At 47.5% G+C, this 14162-nt stretch overlaps 1 protein-coding gene across 2 annotated transcripts in view; it reads right to left on the reverse strand.

Annotated features, from left to right (window-relative positions):
- Positions 1-10336, reverse strand: part of MAML2 (mastermind like transcriptional coactivator 2) — a 237607-nt gene extending 227271 nt beyond the window's left edge. For both annotated transcript variants that reach the window (XM_084842644.1, XM_084842645.1), the window contains exon 1: positions 9853-10336. In XM_084842644.1, the coding sequence (XP_084698770.1) occupies positions 9853-10323 (471 nt within the window). In that variant the 5' untranslated portion in view covers positions 10324-10336. The remainder of the gene's footprint in view (positions 1-9852) is intronic.
- Between the last annotated feature and the right edge of the window lie 3826 nt (positions 10337-14162).

Genomic DNA, 14162 nt, shown 5'->3' on the forward strand with positions numbered 1-14162 from the left:
ACTGACACCTTCCCGTGGAATTATGCCTTTCTTGGACCTTATCCACATGGAGGATTTTGGCACTCCTACGAAGCTATTTGCATGTGTTGGCACGAGAGCAAACCCTGTGAGCCGGAATGCTGCACCTGTGTAAACTGCTGGAGGATACCAGAGACTCCAAATTATGAAATTTGCAGTGTGTGAGAAGATTTTTATTCCTGCCTTTGATCTTGGCCCCTGAGGTCCCATCTTTTGATGCCCGACACCCGCCCCCCTCTCCTCCCCACGCCCTTCGTTGCTTTCTCAGTGCTGGAAAAGAACAGAGGCAAAAGACCCCATTGCTTCAAGGCTTACACACTACATGGTTCCTGCAGTAATGCTATGATCACGGAGCACATTTGTACGGAGAGCCGGTGGATGGTGCTTCCTGGAGCAGGCCCCTTTGTGTGTGGCAACTCAACAGCACACACCAGGGACCACCCTTTAACTATCCCACTGTTATCTCAGTCTCAGCAGACAGTCATAAAAACAATAATTTACTTTGTGTGTTTCCCAAAGCACTTTGCCTAGATCAGCCTTTCCCTAACTGGGTGCCCTCCAGATGTTTGGGACTATAACTCTCCCACCTCTGACTACTGGCTGAGGCTCATGGGAGTTGTAGTCCCAACATCTGGAGGGCACCAGGTGGAGGAAGACTGGCCTAGATTATCTCAGTAATCCTGACAACAATCCTGAATGCCCAGCCAGCAATGATGATTATCTTCGTATTAAAGGTGAGGGGGTGATGAAGAGGGATGATTGCTTGCTTATGTCCACCAAGGAAGGCCGTGGCACTGTAATAGAGCTTTGTATGCAGATGGCTCCAGGTTAGATCACACCACCATTTCCAGGTAAAAGGGGATCAGGACCTGCCACCAGAGGTCAATCTGAGAACCACTACCAGTCAGAGTAGGGGTGGGGAATCTCAGGCCCAGGGGCCAAATCTGGCTCACTTGGGGAACCAATCTAGCCCTCTGGCGTTCCCCAGATGGCCACTCCTGCTTTTCTTGGCCACACCTCTTACTTCTGATGGCCAGTCATTCAGTGGTTTTTCAACTTTTGGATGGAGGGTGGCCAGGTGTCCTCTTTTACAGAGGACAGTCCTCTACTCAAAGGACTGTCCTGTCCAAGTCAAAGAACCAGAAGGAAGGAATCATGGGATCATAGAACCATAGGGTTGGAAGGGGCCTACAAGACCACTGAGTCCAACCCCCGGCTCAGTGCAGGAAGCCTGATTCCCAGGCAGTCTCCCATCCAAGTACTAACCAGGGCTGACCCTGCTTAGCTTCCGAGATCAGACGAGATGGGGCACATCCAGCCCTTTGCTCTTCTCACAGAGCAGCAGGGGCCTCAAAGTTGCCCATCCAAAGTTAGTACCTGGACAGCAGGCACACAGGTCACCCAGTCACAGCCTTCCACACCATGGTGAGATGTACTATATTTCTATTTAAATTATAATAATTATTTATACATTTGCATCTATACATACAAATGAGCACATGCAAATTTTATGCAAATCACCTCCCTCTTTTGTCCTTTTTCTTGGTGATGCATTTCCTTTTTTTTGGTGATTCTTAAGTGACCACCCTAATTCTAAAAGGTTGAAATGCTCTCCTAAGGCTTAGTTCCTGGCAGGATTTAAGCGAAAATATGCCGGTATTTTTGGTATCTTGGCCCTGCCTTCTTTGCCTTTGGCCCCACCCACCAGCCGAATATGGCCCCTGAGAGCTTCTCTGAAACTGAATAAGGCCCTTGGGCTGAAAGAGGTTCTTCACCCCTGGAGTTGACAATGCCAGGCTAGATGGACCAATGGTCAGTACAAGGGAATTTCCTGTGTTCACGAATGAGGGAAATCATGGTTCACAGCTGAATCTCTATGATACACAAACTCCTGTGCTTAGCTCTCGTTCATTTCAGCACCCTGAAGCTGCTTCCGCTCCAATGGGGCTCACTCAGGAAAACTTCTTGTTGGATTGTACAGACACAAGCATAGCACTGGTGGATCAGCCCAAAGGCCTATGTAGTCCGGAGTTCTGTTTTCACAGTGGCCAACCAGATGCCTATGAGAAATCCACAAACAGGACATGAGTGCAACTGCACCCTCCTGTCCATGTCCCCCAGCAACTGGTGTACGTATGCATATGTGTACATATGCATTCCGCCTCTGACACTGGAGGTGATATATAGCCATCAGGACTAGTAGCCTTTGATAGCCTTACCCTACCTAAATGTGTCTTAATCCCCCTTTAAAGCTGTCTGTGTTGGCAGCCATCGCTACATCTTGTGGAAACAAATTCCATAGTTTAATTCTGCGCTGCGTGAAGAAGTACTTCCTTTCGTCTGTACTGAATCTTCCACCTTTCAGTTTCATGGGATGACCCCAGGTTCTAGTATTTCCTATGAGATTCCCACTTCTCCACACCATGCATAATTTTATACAATTCTATCATGTCCTCTCTCTTATTGGCCTTTTTTCTAAACTAAAAAGCCCCAAACATTGTTGCATCCTCTCCCCATAGAGGAGTTGCTCCAACCCCTTGATCATTTTGGTGGCCCTTTTCTCTGGCTCTACAATATCCTTTTTGAGATGCAGTGACCAGAACTGCAAACAGTATTCTAAGCATGGTCACACCATAGATTCACATAAAGGCATTATGCTATTGGCAGTTTTATTTTTTATTCCTTTCCTAATGTATCCAACATTTGAGGGAAGTATATCATTTTTGCACTATTTTTCTCTCTCTCGTTGTTGCTGGGTTCATATTTTTCTTTTTTTCTTTTTTAAAGGATCAAGACATCTTGTCATTCATTTGTGACGTGTCATTATTTGAAAAGTTCTTGAAAGTGCATGCAACATGCCCCATAGCGATAAAACACATTTAAGGTCAGTTTCAAAATACTGGAAACCTCAAGTATTTCCCCCTCCCTTTCCTTCTAGAAAACATCTGTTCAGCTCAACCATATTAAGCAACATTACTCATTTGCTGTACTTGTTTAGTGAGCTGAATAATCTATCTCCTACACAATTACGCAGAGCTATGCACAACTGAAATTCAATTGAAACCAATGGGACATACCTCTTCTTAAAAGAATGTATTTCATTTAATGGGAAATACATTTGAGTAAGCATGGGTAGGATGAAGCTATTATTTGTTAGCCTCAATCTGCCCCTCCACATCTGCAATATAGCGAAAATAATACTGGTCTACCTTACAGGTTTGTCGCAAGGATTGCTGAGATAATGTATGCAGAATTGCTTTGAACACCTGAAATCCCCTCAATAAATATCAAGTATTATTATTATTATACTGTCCCAGGCACACAACTTTTCCCTACCTGTTTACACATCCTGTTGAACAAATAGTGATGGTGTAAAATAAAAAGCAACATCCTTGGAACATCCTTGCAAATAAGTCTACACAAGATGCTAGACTTCAAACCTTTTAACTAGCTTGCCTATGCCCACACACAGCGTTAGTTATTTGTGGCCTAAAATGTGGGGGTGGGGCTAGGGTGGGGTAATGATCTGAACCCACATCAGAGCAAGTCCAGGCCTAGAGACCCAGGGAACTTCAGCCCATATGAATCCGATTCCTCTGTGCGCAGTCGTGCCAGCAAAATAATAATATTCCAGTCATTAATGAAGGAACTTTTGCTTAGAAACCAATAATGATGTTCTCTTCCTCCTCCTGTTTCAAGGAGAGGAGCCAGACTGTCATTTTGAAGATAGTTTTTGTTTAAGAACACCACAACCAAAGGACACCTGTCTTCAGCGTCTCTGGGTCCCTGTGACCCCAGAGTTCTGCTTGTTACAACATCTGTGCATGGATTTTTGCAGTCAGAAAACTTTTAAGTGCTGAATAACTGCTTTATTTCCCTCCTCCTCCTCCTCCTCCATCTTTATAAAGTACAGTACCACTTGACTATCTAGCAGAATATATTTAACGTATATCTTGCTGACATAAGAACAGAGTGGAAGAATTGTGTTGTATATATGTGACCATGTCATGCAGAAATTCAGGGGTGGACAACATGTACCTTGAGGGCCACATGCAATCCCCACCGCCCCTGGTGTGGTCCCGCAACACCCCCCCCCCCAATTAAATAAAAACTTTTTTTTACAAACAAATGGTGCTCTGTAGAGCACTACAGAGCCTTTTTACAAACAAATGGTGCTCTACAGAGCACTAAGAGCCTTTCTATACAAGGCATTTATTGCACGCTGGTGATTCCTCACTCATGGTAGTTTGAAGGTGCTTTACATGATGTTGTTATCCTCTAGGGCCTCTCCCATGCTTTGCAACCATTACAGCATTTTTTTTCTTAATGAGGAAAGTCTGGTATTTTTGTGAATGACGGCATGAGACCCTTTTGCATTTGCACAATTCTGCTACACCACACCACCACCTGGTGGCTGGGTAATGGAACATATGGAAAGACAGAGAAAGAAAACCTCTGGAAAAAAGTACGTGTAAAAGAGTTGATCTTAATCACAAAGAATCTGGAAGCGGAAGCTTCGGTAAAGTGGCAGGTTAATAGCCTCATGTAGATAAGCCCCCAAAGGGCCAACTTAAGCTTGCAAAGAAGCTAAATTTAATCCTTTTAGTGCTAATGAGTGCTACCGAGTGTTTTTAAAAACAAACCTTTAAAAATAATTTTAATTTTTTCTTAACGGTGTAGCCCTTGGAGGAGGGGTGGATTGGCCCTGCCCCGTGGACCTCCTGCAGTTGTCCCACTGGTAGAGACAATGGTAGTACCAGTATCCAAGCCCTCCAACTGGTACTATTTATCAACCCAGAAACCTATGGCATACCACAGGACTGAGTCCTGCTAGCCTTACACATGTGACCCACCAGCAGATAACTCAAAGTTAGCTTTCCCCAACTTTGTACCCCCCACCGATGTTTTGGACAACATCTGCCCAGATTCCTGACCATTGGCCATGTTGGCCAGGGCTGATGAGAGGTGGTCAAAACATCTGTAGGAACCAGGCTGGGCGAAAAGCCGCCCTTGGTAATCACTCACCAAAAGGAAATCCAAATCAATGCTCCACGCACATGTCTTTGCCAACTTGCAACACCACTGTAACATGGCAGGGAGACATTTAACAGGTGGGGCCCCCACCAAGAGCTTCTCTCTAGCATACTTAAAGTCACCTGGTGTATCTTCAAGTCCAGGCGTTGGCAATTCTAGGAATTCAGGCTTGGCACAACATGGAAAGTCTGTGTTGCCAGATCGGCACATGATCCACACAACACTTTGCATCTGTGAGAGCCCCCGCCTCTGAAATGCCACGAGAGCTACGTAGGCACTAAGGGTGCAATCCTATTCATGTTTAGACAGAAAAACGTCCTACAACTCCCAGCATACCCCAGCTGGGGAATGCTGGGAGTTGTAGGACGTTTTTCTGTCTAAACATGCACAAGATTGTACCCTAAGCTGCTCATAGTCCACAGTCCCCAGATGTCAGAGCATTAGTCAGAAGCTACCTACACGCTGCACCAGTGACACTTCCTAAACCACAGCTGAACACCTTTATCTCCTGGAAAACACATCCTGTGTCCTTATCAGTAGCCAGCAGCCAGGAAGCCATGCTAAAATACCCAGCAATGTTAGATAACAGGGTAGGGAAGACCATTACTGGAAGTGGCAAATGAATATGATGTCACTGTTTCACCTTGTTGTCCACCACCTTGATGGCTTTTTAGCAGAGAAAGCGGTATAGAAATGTGAATAACAAATCAACATAAAGAACAGATGTTGTGATGCACACTTTGATGGACTGAGACAAAATCAGTTGAGGAAGAGCGTCCTTTTCTTAAAAATAAATTTTAAAAGGGAACAGATAAGACTTATAAAGCCCTTGAAGAAGTCGCGGAGAGTACTAAAGAGGGACTGTTCTGCTAACATCACAGATCATCCCAATATTCCTCTGTGGTATGAAATACCCCTGTGTAGCACATAACTCCATAAATTAAGACCTGCACTGCTACAAGACTTCATTCCTCCAACAGCTGTGCCAGGAAAAATGGTTTATGGCTTACGCATTTGGTGGCACCTCGACAAATAACAGATGCATTAGTAACATCTTGAGTGATTGGAATATTACAAAGAGAGAATAGACCGCCATTCCCCAACCTGGTACGCTGTAGATGTTTTGGACTCCTATCAACCCCTGGACATGGACTGTGCTGGCTGGGGCTGACGGGAGTTGTAGTCCAAAAATCTGGATCTCCACACACTGCAATAGACCATAGTCCTCGAGGAACAACTCACAGCCTTTTCAGTAGCCTGCACCCTGTGGTTCTTTGCCACGTTCAACCACTGTCATTTGTGCTAACTCACAGCCCAGCTCAATAGCACACAGTATCCAACCACACTCTTAGGGCTCATCAGTGCCTCTCAAATTACTTACAGACCTTCCAGATCTTCAACGGAGCTCATCCATCTCGGGTTTTTCCGACTACTGATCATTTACAGCAGCGATGGGAATTTGTGGCCCTCCAGATGTTGTTGGGCTACAGCTTCCTTCATCGGTGGTGAATGACCATGCTGACTGTGGATGATGGAAGTTGGAGTACATCTGGAATGCCACAGGCTTCCCACCCCTGATTTATAGATTCTCACACTTTTTCTTAGGGGTCTTGAGCCCCGTGCTGTCAACAGCTTGCATGGCAGACAGAAATTCAACAGGTGTGGTCCCCCTCGCAGGAGGGAGCTAGAATATCAACAGAGCCCTGTTAAATCAGACTGCAGGTCCATCCAGTCCTGTTTCCAGCTGTAGCCATCCAGATGCCTCTCAGAAGACTACAAGCATGGTATGAAGTGACAACCCCTGTGCCCCCATTATTGTCTATCCTAAGGGCACTTCTAGGTACCTAAAAGATCTGGGGCTCAGGCCCATAGCACAGAAAATTGGGCAGATTTGCATATTCCAGTTTACATATGCAAATGTATATGTGCATAACCAGAAATAATTACTATCCTTTAAATTTCATCAAGGCAAGCTACTTAACCTCTTGCTTGCTTTCAGGACAGAATGGTGTAACGTCCCAAACTGTGTGTGCTCAAAATGTACCCTCCATGCACCCACACGTTTCCTTGGTCTTTCCAGATGGGGAGGATGGAGTGCTTGGGACCAGCAAAGAGCTGCATGGCACCTCAAACATTTACCAATTAATTGCAAACGGAACATGGCACACTGCATCTGGTTCTCAGAGGCATACTGCTCCTGAAGACGGAGGCTCTGTTGAGGTGACATGGCTCATAGCCACAGGGAGACCAATCCTCCACGAGCTTGTCTATTCCCCTTTCAAAAGGCCGTTGGGGCAGCAATCCTAAGCCCCCTAGACAGCATCTGGGGGGCCAAAGCACAGTTTGGATTCCTGGATCTGAGGTCGGAGACAGAGCTTTGACCTTGGATCCAGGAGTTCGAGCTCCCTGCCTGCCCCCCTCCCCACTGACACAGAGATATTCACTCCAGCTGCCTCTGAGCTCACAAAAGCAACCTTGGAGAGGAGGGAAGGAGGCAGCTCTGGGAGCAGGAAGGGGAGGGGACTGGGGAAGTGGGAAGGGGGAAGCGGCGCGGTCCCCAGCCCTCCCCAGCCTCCTTCCCTCCCCCTCTGCAGAGTCCTAGCTAGATAGGCAACAACGCCCATTTGGCAAAAATGCAGAGCAGGAGAAGCATGGAGGCGAAGATCACCTCCGTGCTCCTCCCGCTCTGCATAGGATGCCTGCCAGCCTCCCAGTGGCCATTGCCACAATAACATCTCTGCTTGCTGAATCTCTTCCTACTGTGCAAGTGTCAGGCACAGATTTTTTTGTCAGGACACTGGGGAGAGGAGAGGAAAAACAGCGGGGCTTCCTTTTTTTTGGTTCCTCCAAACCCAGTTGTTTTCATTTATTGCAACACAGTTTTAAGGCTTACAGACCTGAATCTGACCCTGTGAGATAGGGCAGAATGGCAGTTGCCAGGTTTCCTTTAACTGCTCCTGCCCCTGTTCTTTGACAGCAGCCAGACATGCAGAAACTTACAGCACAATCCTATATGTGTCTACTCAGAAGCAAGTCCTGTTGAGTTCAGTGGGGCTTACTCCCACATAAGCAGACACAGGATCGCAGCCATTCTGTCAGGCTACAGCAGAGGAAAAAAAGAGAAGACAAGCACTGCCGGGCTACTCCATCCGTCAACTAAGAGACTATCAACTTCTAGCTACCCCTCTCCTTGACCTTTCCAATCCGGTTGGCAATTAAGAACTTCGTAACTAAGAATTAGTGCCTTTTCCTTTCATGCCATGTCTTCTTTTTAGATTCTGGGCAAGGACTTGCTTGCTTTTTTATTGATATATAATATAAGCCACTCTGGGAGCCTTTGTTGTCTGAAGAGCAGAATAAAAACTCTTTAATGGAACCATTTCCAGAGAGGTCGCTGTGTTGCAGAAAAAACAACAAAGAGACTGTGGCACTTCATAGACTAATACATTTATTATGGCATAAGTTTTCATGGATCCAGCCCATTCCATCAGATGCATTAAGTGTTATCATAAGAAGAGCCCTGCTGGATCAGGCCAAGGGACGGATCCATCTAGTCCAGCATTCTGTTCACACAGTGGCCAGCCAGCTGTGTCAACCAGGAACCCAGAAGCAGGACTTGAGCACAACAGCACCCTGCCCATATTCCCCAGCAACTGGGGTGTGTAACCATCCTGCCTCTGATACTGGAAGGAGCAGATAGCCACCAGGCCTAGTAGCCACTGATAGGCTAGCCTTCTCCTCCAGGAATTTGTCCAGCCCCCTTGTAAAGCCATTCAAATTGGTGGCCATCACTACATCTTGTGGAAGTGAATTCCATCGCTTAATTGTGCGCTGTTGCTGTGTGAAGACTGAAGAAGCCCTTCCTTTTTTCTGTCCTGAATCTTCCACCAGTCAGCTTCATGGAATGACCCTGAGTTCTAGTATTATGAGAGAGGGAGAAAAATATCTCCCTAGCCAATTTCTCCACACCATGCCTAATTTTGTACACCTCTATCATATCTCTCCTTACTGCCTCAGTTGGCAGGAATACACACACACACACACACACACACACATATATACATACACACATGATTATTGGAGGGGCAGGGGGAATTGTAAACAGTGAGGCCACAAGGAACTGAAATCCATAAAGTACCGGCAATGAGAATTATGTTGACATCGGCCATTCACAAAGCAGTTGCTGGGTGGTAAACACAGACATCCTTACATTGTGGAGCCAAGTGACACATATAGTGTGGTAAAAAGCCTTTGTCTCTATTCAAGCTGCAAGAGATAGAGTTGAACCTCTTGAAATAAATAATGATGGATCACTTACTGCCCCAGTCTCCTTTGCTCTCCCCTTCCCCTGTCCACCTCCATCCCTATCCCTGTCAAATGTAAGATTGGAATGTCCTTGGGACAGGGACCTGTCCTCATGCCAACACCAGGTACACTGATGGTGCTGTATATGGAAGAGATCGTACTAACGTGTGTGAAACGCTTTGAAGTGTGCCATCTAATGCTATGCCTCATTCATTAGTATTACAATTCCTGCATGTCAAGCTGCTGTTAAAGGCACAGGAAGGAAACTAGTGAATAGAATAAAATTAAAATAAAGTTGGCAATATTAGATAGGATTAAAAAACAAACCCACACATAGACACAACATTCTCACGTCCTTCCAAGTTTTCCCTTGGTACCCACAGCACCACCGCTCAAGCAGGAAAGCTTCCTCATAAGCCTCCTAGGTGGAAAGGCTAAGCAGAATTTATTATTATTATTGTAACTGGAGAAGAAGAAGAAATGAATGAAACTCACGGCAATGAGAGCCGGGTTCCTCTGTTCCCCTCCAGCTGCAGAGCTGTGCTGTTCCCCATTGATCCCATTCCTGCCACCAGCAGTGCCGTTGCTGATCAGTTGCTGGTGATAGTAGTCCGCCGAAGGGGGCGCCGCAGCGTTGGCCGCAGGGGCCGAGCCGCCGCCGCTGTTGCCGGCGGCCGCCGCCGCCGCCGCCGCCTTGCCGTGCTTGCCGCCCTTCCGCGCCGCCTGGCCGTGCTGCACGAGGTTGAGCAGCTGCAAGGTGCTCTCCCGCTCCCGGTCCGAGCTCTCCGCCCGGCCCCGCTCGTAGCGCCCCTCGCAGCTGAGGTGGTGCTGGCGGCAGATGGCGATGCGCGCTCGCAGGCGCTCCACGATGGCGCTGTGCACCCGCGGCGCCGCTGCCGCCGCCGCCGCCGAGCCGCCGCCTCCTCCCAAGAGACCCGGGGCTTGCGGGGGAGCCGTGTCCCCCATATCGGCTGCCCGAGCTGCTGCTGCTGCTGTTGCTGCTGCTCCCTGTCGCTGCCAGAGATTCTGCGAAGTGAAGATCGAGTCTCGCTCACTGCCACATGGGTGCTCCGGGGCCGGATCTGGTGTTCTTTCTTTTGCAGGGCAACGGGAAAGCAGCCCCCTCCCCCCGCCCCGGCGAAGGATTGCACGCTTTGACAGGCAGCAGGGGAGGGCTTGACAGATTTAGTGCAGGGGGCGCGGGGAACCCACCACCACCCCTTGGAGAAAGATTCGCTAGCGAGCCAACGCGACCGATCTCAGGAGGGGGGAAAGAAACTGACCAGGATCCATTGGCGATTTGCTGGCAGCGGGCATTGAACAAGCGGTGGCGGAGCACCTGATGGGGGGGTGGTTTTTATGGGCACCCCCCCCCCCCGAGCTGAGATCGATGGCTGTTTGAAAGTATTGTTATTGCAAGTGTTTAAAGCAATACTTTTTAAAAGGATAAGATTTAAAAGTTGGTTTTTTTAAAAAAAAAATAATAATCACAGTTTATCCGAAAAGTTGAGAGATGCTTTAAAAACAAGGGGGAAAGGAAGCTTAATGGGCAACGGATTAAAAAGGGCTTCACACCTCGCCTGTGAGCGCAGTTGGGAAAGGTGTTGGAAATCTGGTGGGGAGGCAAAGAAAGGCAAACGCGTTTCAGCGAGAAGCCCCGTGCGTGGAAAAAGAAGCGTATCGATCGATAACACGGGGGTAAGGAAAGCTTTGAAAAAGTTGTTTGCAAGTCGAACGTGCAAATAGGGAGGGGGGTGGGCAGGGAGAAAGATTCACAGGAGTTTAAAATACTTTTGCTTAATGCCCTCTCTCGCCTGTCTCCTTTTAACCCGCTTCCGCACGAACTCCCGTTTCAAATCGTACCTTCCTCTTACAAAATAATAACCCAGGCGGATCCTTACTGCTTCACATTGTCATGAAATTTGTCGTTCAGATCCTGCGGCTCTCCAATGAATCCAAGCCCGTGGTTGAGAGACGAAAAGAAAAGAAAAGAGAAAATACGGTTTTCTGAAAGGGGTTCTCCGTCCTCGGCTAAATAAAAAGGCAAGCTTCCATCTCGATGCAAAAAGCCCCATTCATCAGCCTCGGGTTACTCGTCCTTCCAAAAGCTTACCACGGCACCGAGAATCCAGCGCGGGGCGGCGGCGGTGGGCAAGAAGGGGGGAAAAAAAAAAAAATAGAAATCAGAAATCGCAACTCTTGTCGCAAGCAATTTACACGCGATCTTGAAACTTGCACGCTTCCAGCTTTCTGCCTGCAGACCAGTCCGCCCCAGTGAGGCTCCTCGGTGTATTTGTATATTCCATCCCTCTCGCAGACTTGGGATCTGGGCAGCTTTTGCAATTTTGTTTTGCAGGGCGCGATCTCCAACGCGGGTCGGCGGTGCCGACTCCCCCTCCCCGGCCTCGAAACTTAAAAGCAGCCGGTCCCGTGTTCAAGCCGCCGGACTGCTACGACCGCGCGGCGCTGGGCTCCCAGATACACAAGATTTCATTGTGCTCGCATAGGAACCGACGGACGGACGGACGGACGGCCAGCCAGCCAGCCGGCCGCAACCATGAGACTGAGCGGGGGCGCCCCAGCGGAAGGCTGGCAGGGCTGCGCGGAAAAGTCGCGGTCCGCGCCCGAGCGGAGGGGCGCGGAGCCCCCTAGCGCCGGAGCCCCTGCATGGCAGCGAGCTGGCGCTTAATCATCAAATAACTCGGCCTTCATCGAAGGGCAGCTTCCCACGTTACAGTTTCCAGAGGGGAGCCGTACTCGTCTGTTGCAGCCCAAACAGCAACAAAAAAAGCGCCTTGCGGCACCTTGAAAGCCCTAACCGGTCAAATTCGTTCTGGCATACGCTTTCGTAGGCTCCAGCTCATGAGGCCGGCTATGGTCCACCCAAGCTTCAGTCAGTGTCCATTTCTCACTCTAAGGGTGCAATCCTACGCATGTTTCGACAGAGAAAAGGCCTACAACTCCCAGCATTCCCCAGCCAGCTGGCTGGGGAATGCTGGGCGTTGTAGGCCTTTTCTCTGTCGAAACATGCGTAGGATTGCGCCCGAAACATCTGGCGCGCCACACTACTCTTTGTTCTTTTCCCACATTACGGTCTTGGGGCGTATTTCATGACATGGGAAGGGCCGCGTCAGTGCAAATTCAAGCACACAGATCAGGAAGCAGACACAAGCCTGTGGAAGCTGCGCTTTCAGGGAACAGGTCAGACCGCTTCTATAAAGCACATGAATCGTGCAGTATGTCATGGGGGATAGGGGCACACCGTAACTCAGTATGCCCAGGGGAGGAAGCCGTGATGCACAGCGGCTTCCCCTCATGCCCCCAAGCAGCAAAGAATGCATGTTTATCACATGTGACAAATAACCTACGGAAATCATGCAATTATGGACACACACGTGGCTTCCCAGTAGAAAAATGCACCCTGCGTAAAGCCAAGCAGCTTCTAGAAGGATGGTGGTGGCGCAGTCTCAATAAGAAAATAGGATGAAGGTCGCAGTCCTACGTATGAATATAGACAGAAAAAAGTCCTACAGCTCTTAGCGTTCCCCAGCCAGTATGGCTGGCTGGGGGATGCTGGGAGTTTTAGGGCTTTTTTCTGTCTAAGCATGCATAAGATTGTGCCCCAAGAATGAAGGCAAATTTACATTCATTCCTCTGGCATAGACTGATAAATCTGAACCCATGAAACTTCAGCAAACAAGATACTTGTACTACCATCTAACTGTGGTTAGCCATATCTTTTCCCCAATTAGAAACTTATCCCATCTTTCTATTTCAAAATTTAAACCATTCAAGGCAACATGCAAACAATAATTTAAAACCAACAAGTCATTAAAATAAAAAAAAAATGACAAAAATATAATGGTGGCAGGAACATATACAAAATGAACGATAATAAAAAATAATTACCTACTCTGCCGGTCTAAAAAAATACCCTAAATAAAAGCGTTGTCATCAAACAATGAAATACCATAAACGAGGGAGTCACATGGGTCTTCCATGGTGAAGTGTTCCACACAGTGGGTACCACAACTGAGAAAGCCCTTTTGCATGTCCTTCAAATGTGGAGATTAATGTCCATTTTGCAATAAATAAAGCAGTCGATGAAACAGGCAGCAGACTAGCATCCTGTTGAATGAATTTGACCTTGGAAGCATATGTGAATGTTACTATTTAAATTATCTTTCTAAATGAATTATCTTTCCACTTATCTGCTTGTGGCCAGCTCATGCTCTGTCCTTAGGGTTATAGCATTTTCTAACATTGTTTCAGCTATGGGGTTATTCCCCCATATTATTGCAGGTTGCCGAAATGAGAATGTATGTACCGAACTTTCAATACTTTTCTGAATGGAGGCTCTAGCATTTTACACTTTTAAGCTTTGTTTGGGGCCAGAGTTAGATTAAAAAACAAAGTTTTGCGAAATGTAACTGGTATTTTGCACCCACATATCATACTGCTGGATCTACTTTAATGAACAAACCTCTTGTGTGTGAATGATGCAGAAACACACTCCTTTAAACTAGCAACAAGTCTTCAAATTGTGAGGCAGGTCTTCCCAAAACAGGACTGCAGCTTGTAATCCACCAAGCCAAACACAGGTCCCCAGCTGCTCAATAAACCCATTTTTGCTGCCTGCAAGGACTGCAAAAGCACTTGGTAGACCACAATACTTAGCTGGCTGTGTTCAGTTTGGTGGTTTTTAAGTTGTGCAGGCCTGTCCCAAGGAGATTAAAGGGCATTTGTGACAGCAAGAGTATGCTCCTCTTTAATCTTTTCCCAGACCAGTTTGGATGCTTGTCTTG

The sequence above is a fragment of the Heloderma suspectum genome, chromosome 3 (assembly GCF_057233095.1).
Source record: "Heloderma suspectum isolate Gila_16-S chromosome 3, 16-S_ref, whole genome shotgun sequence".
In the NCBI taxonomy this organism is placed as follows: Eukaryota; Metazoa; Chordata; class Lepidosauria; order Squamata; family Helodermatidae; genus Heloderma; species Heloderma suspectum.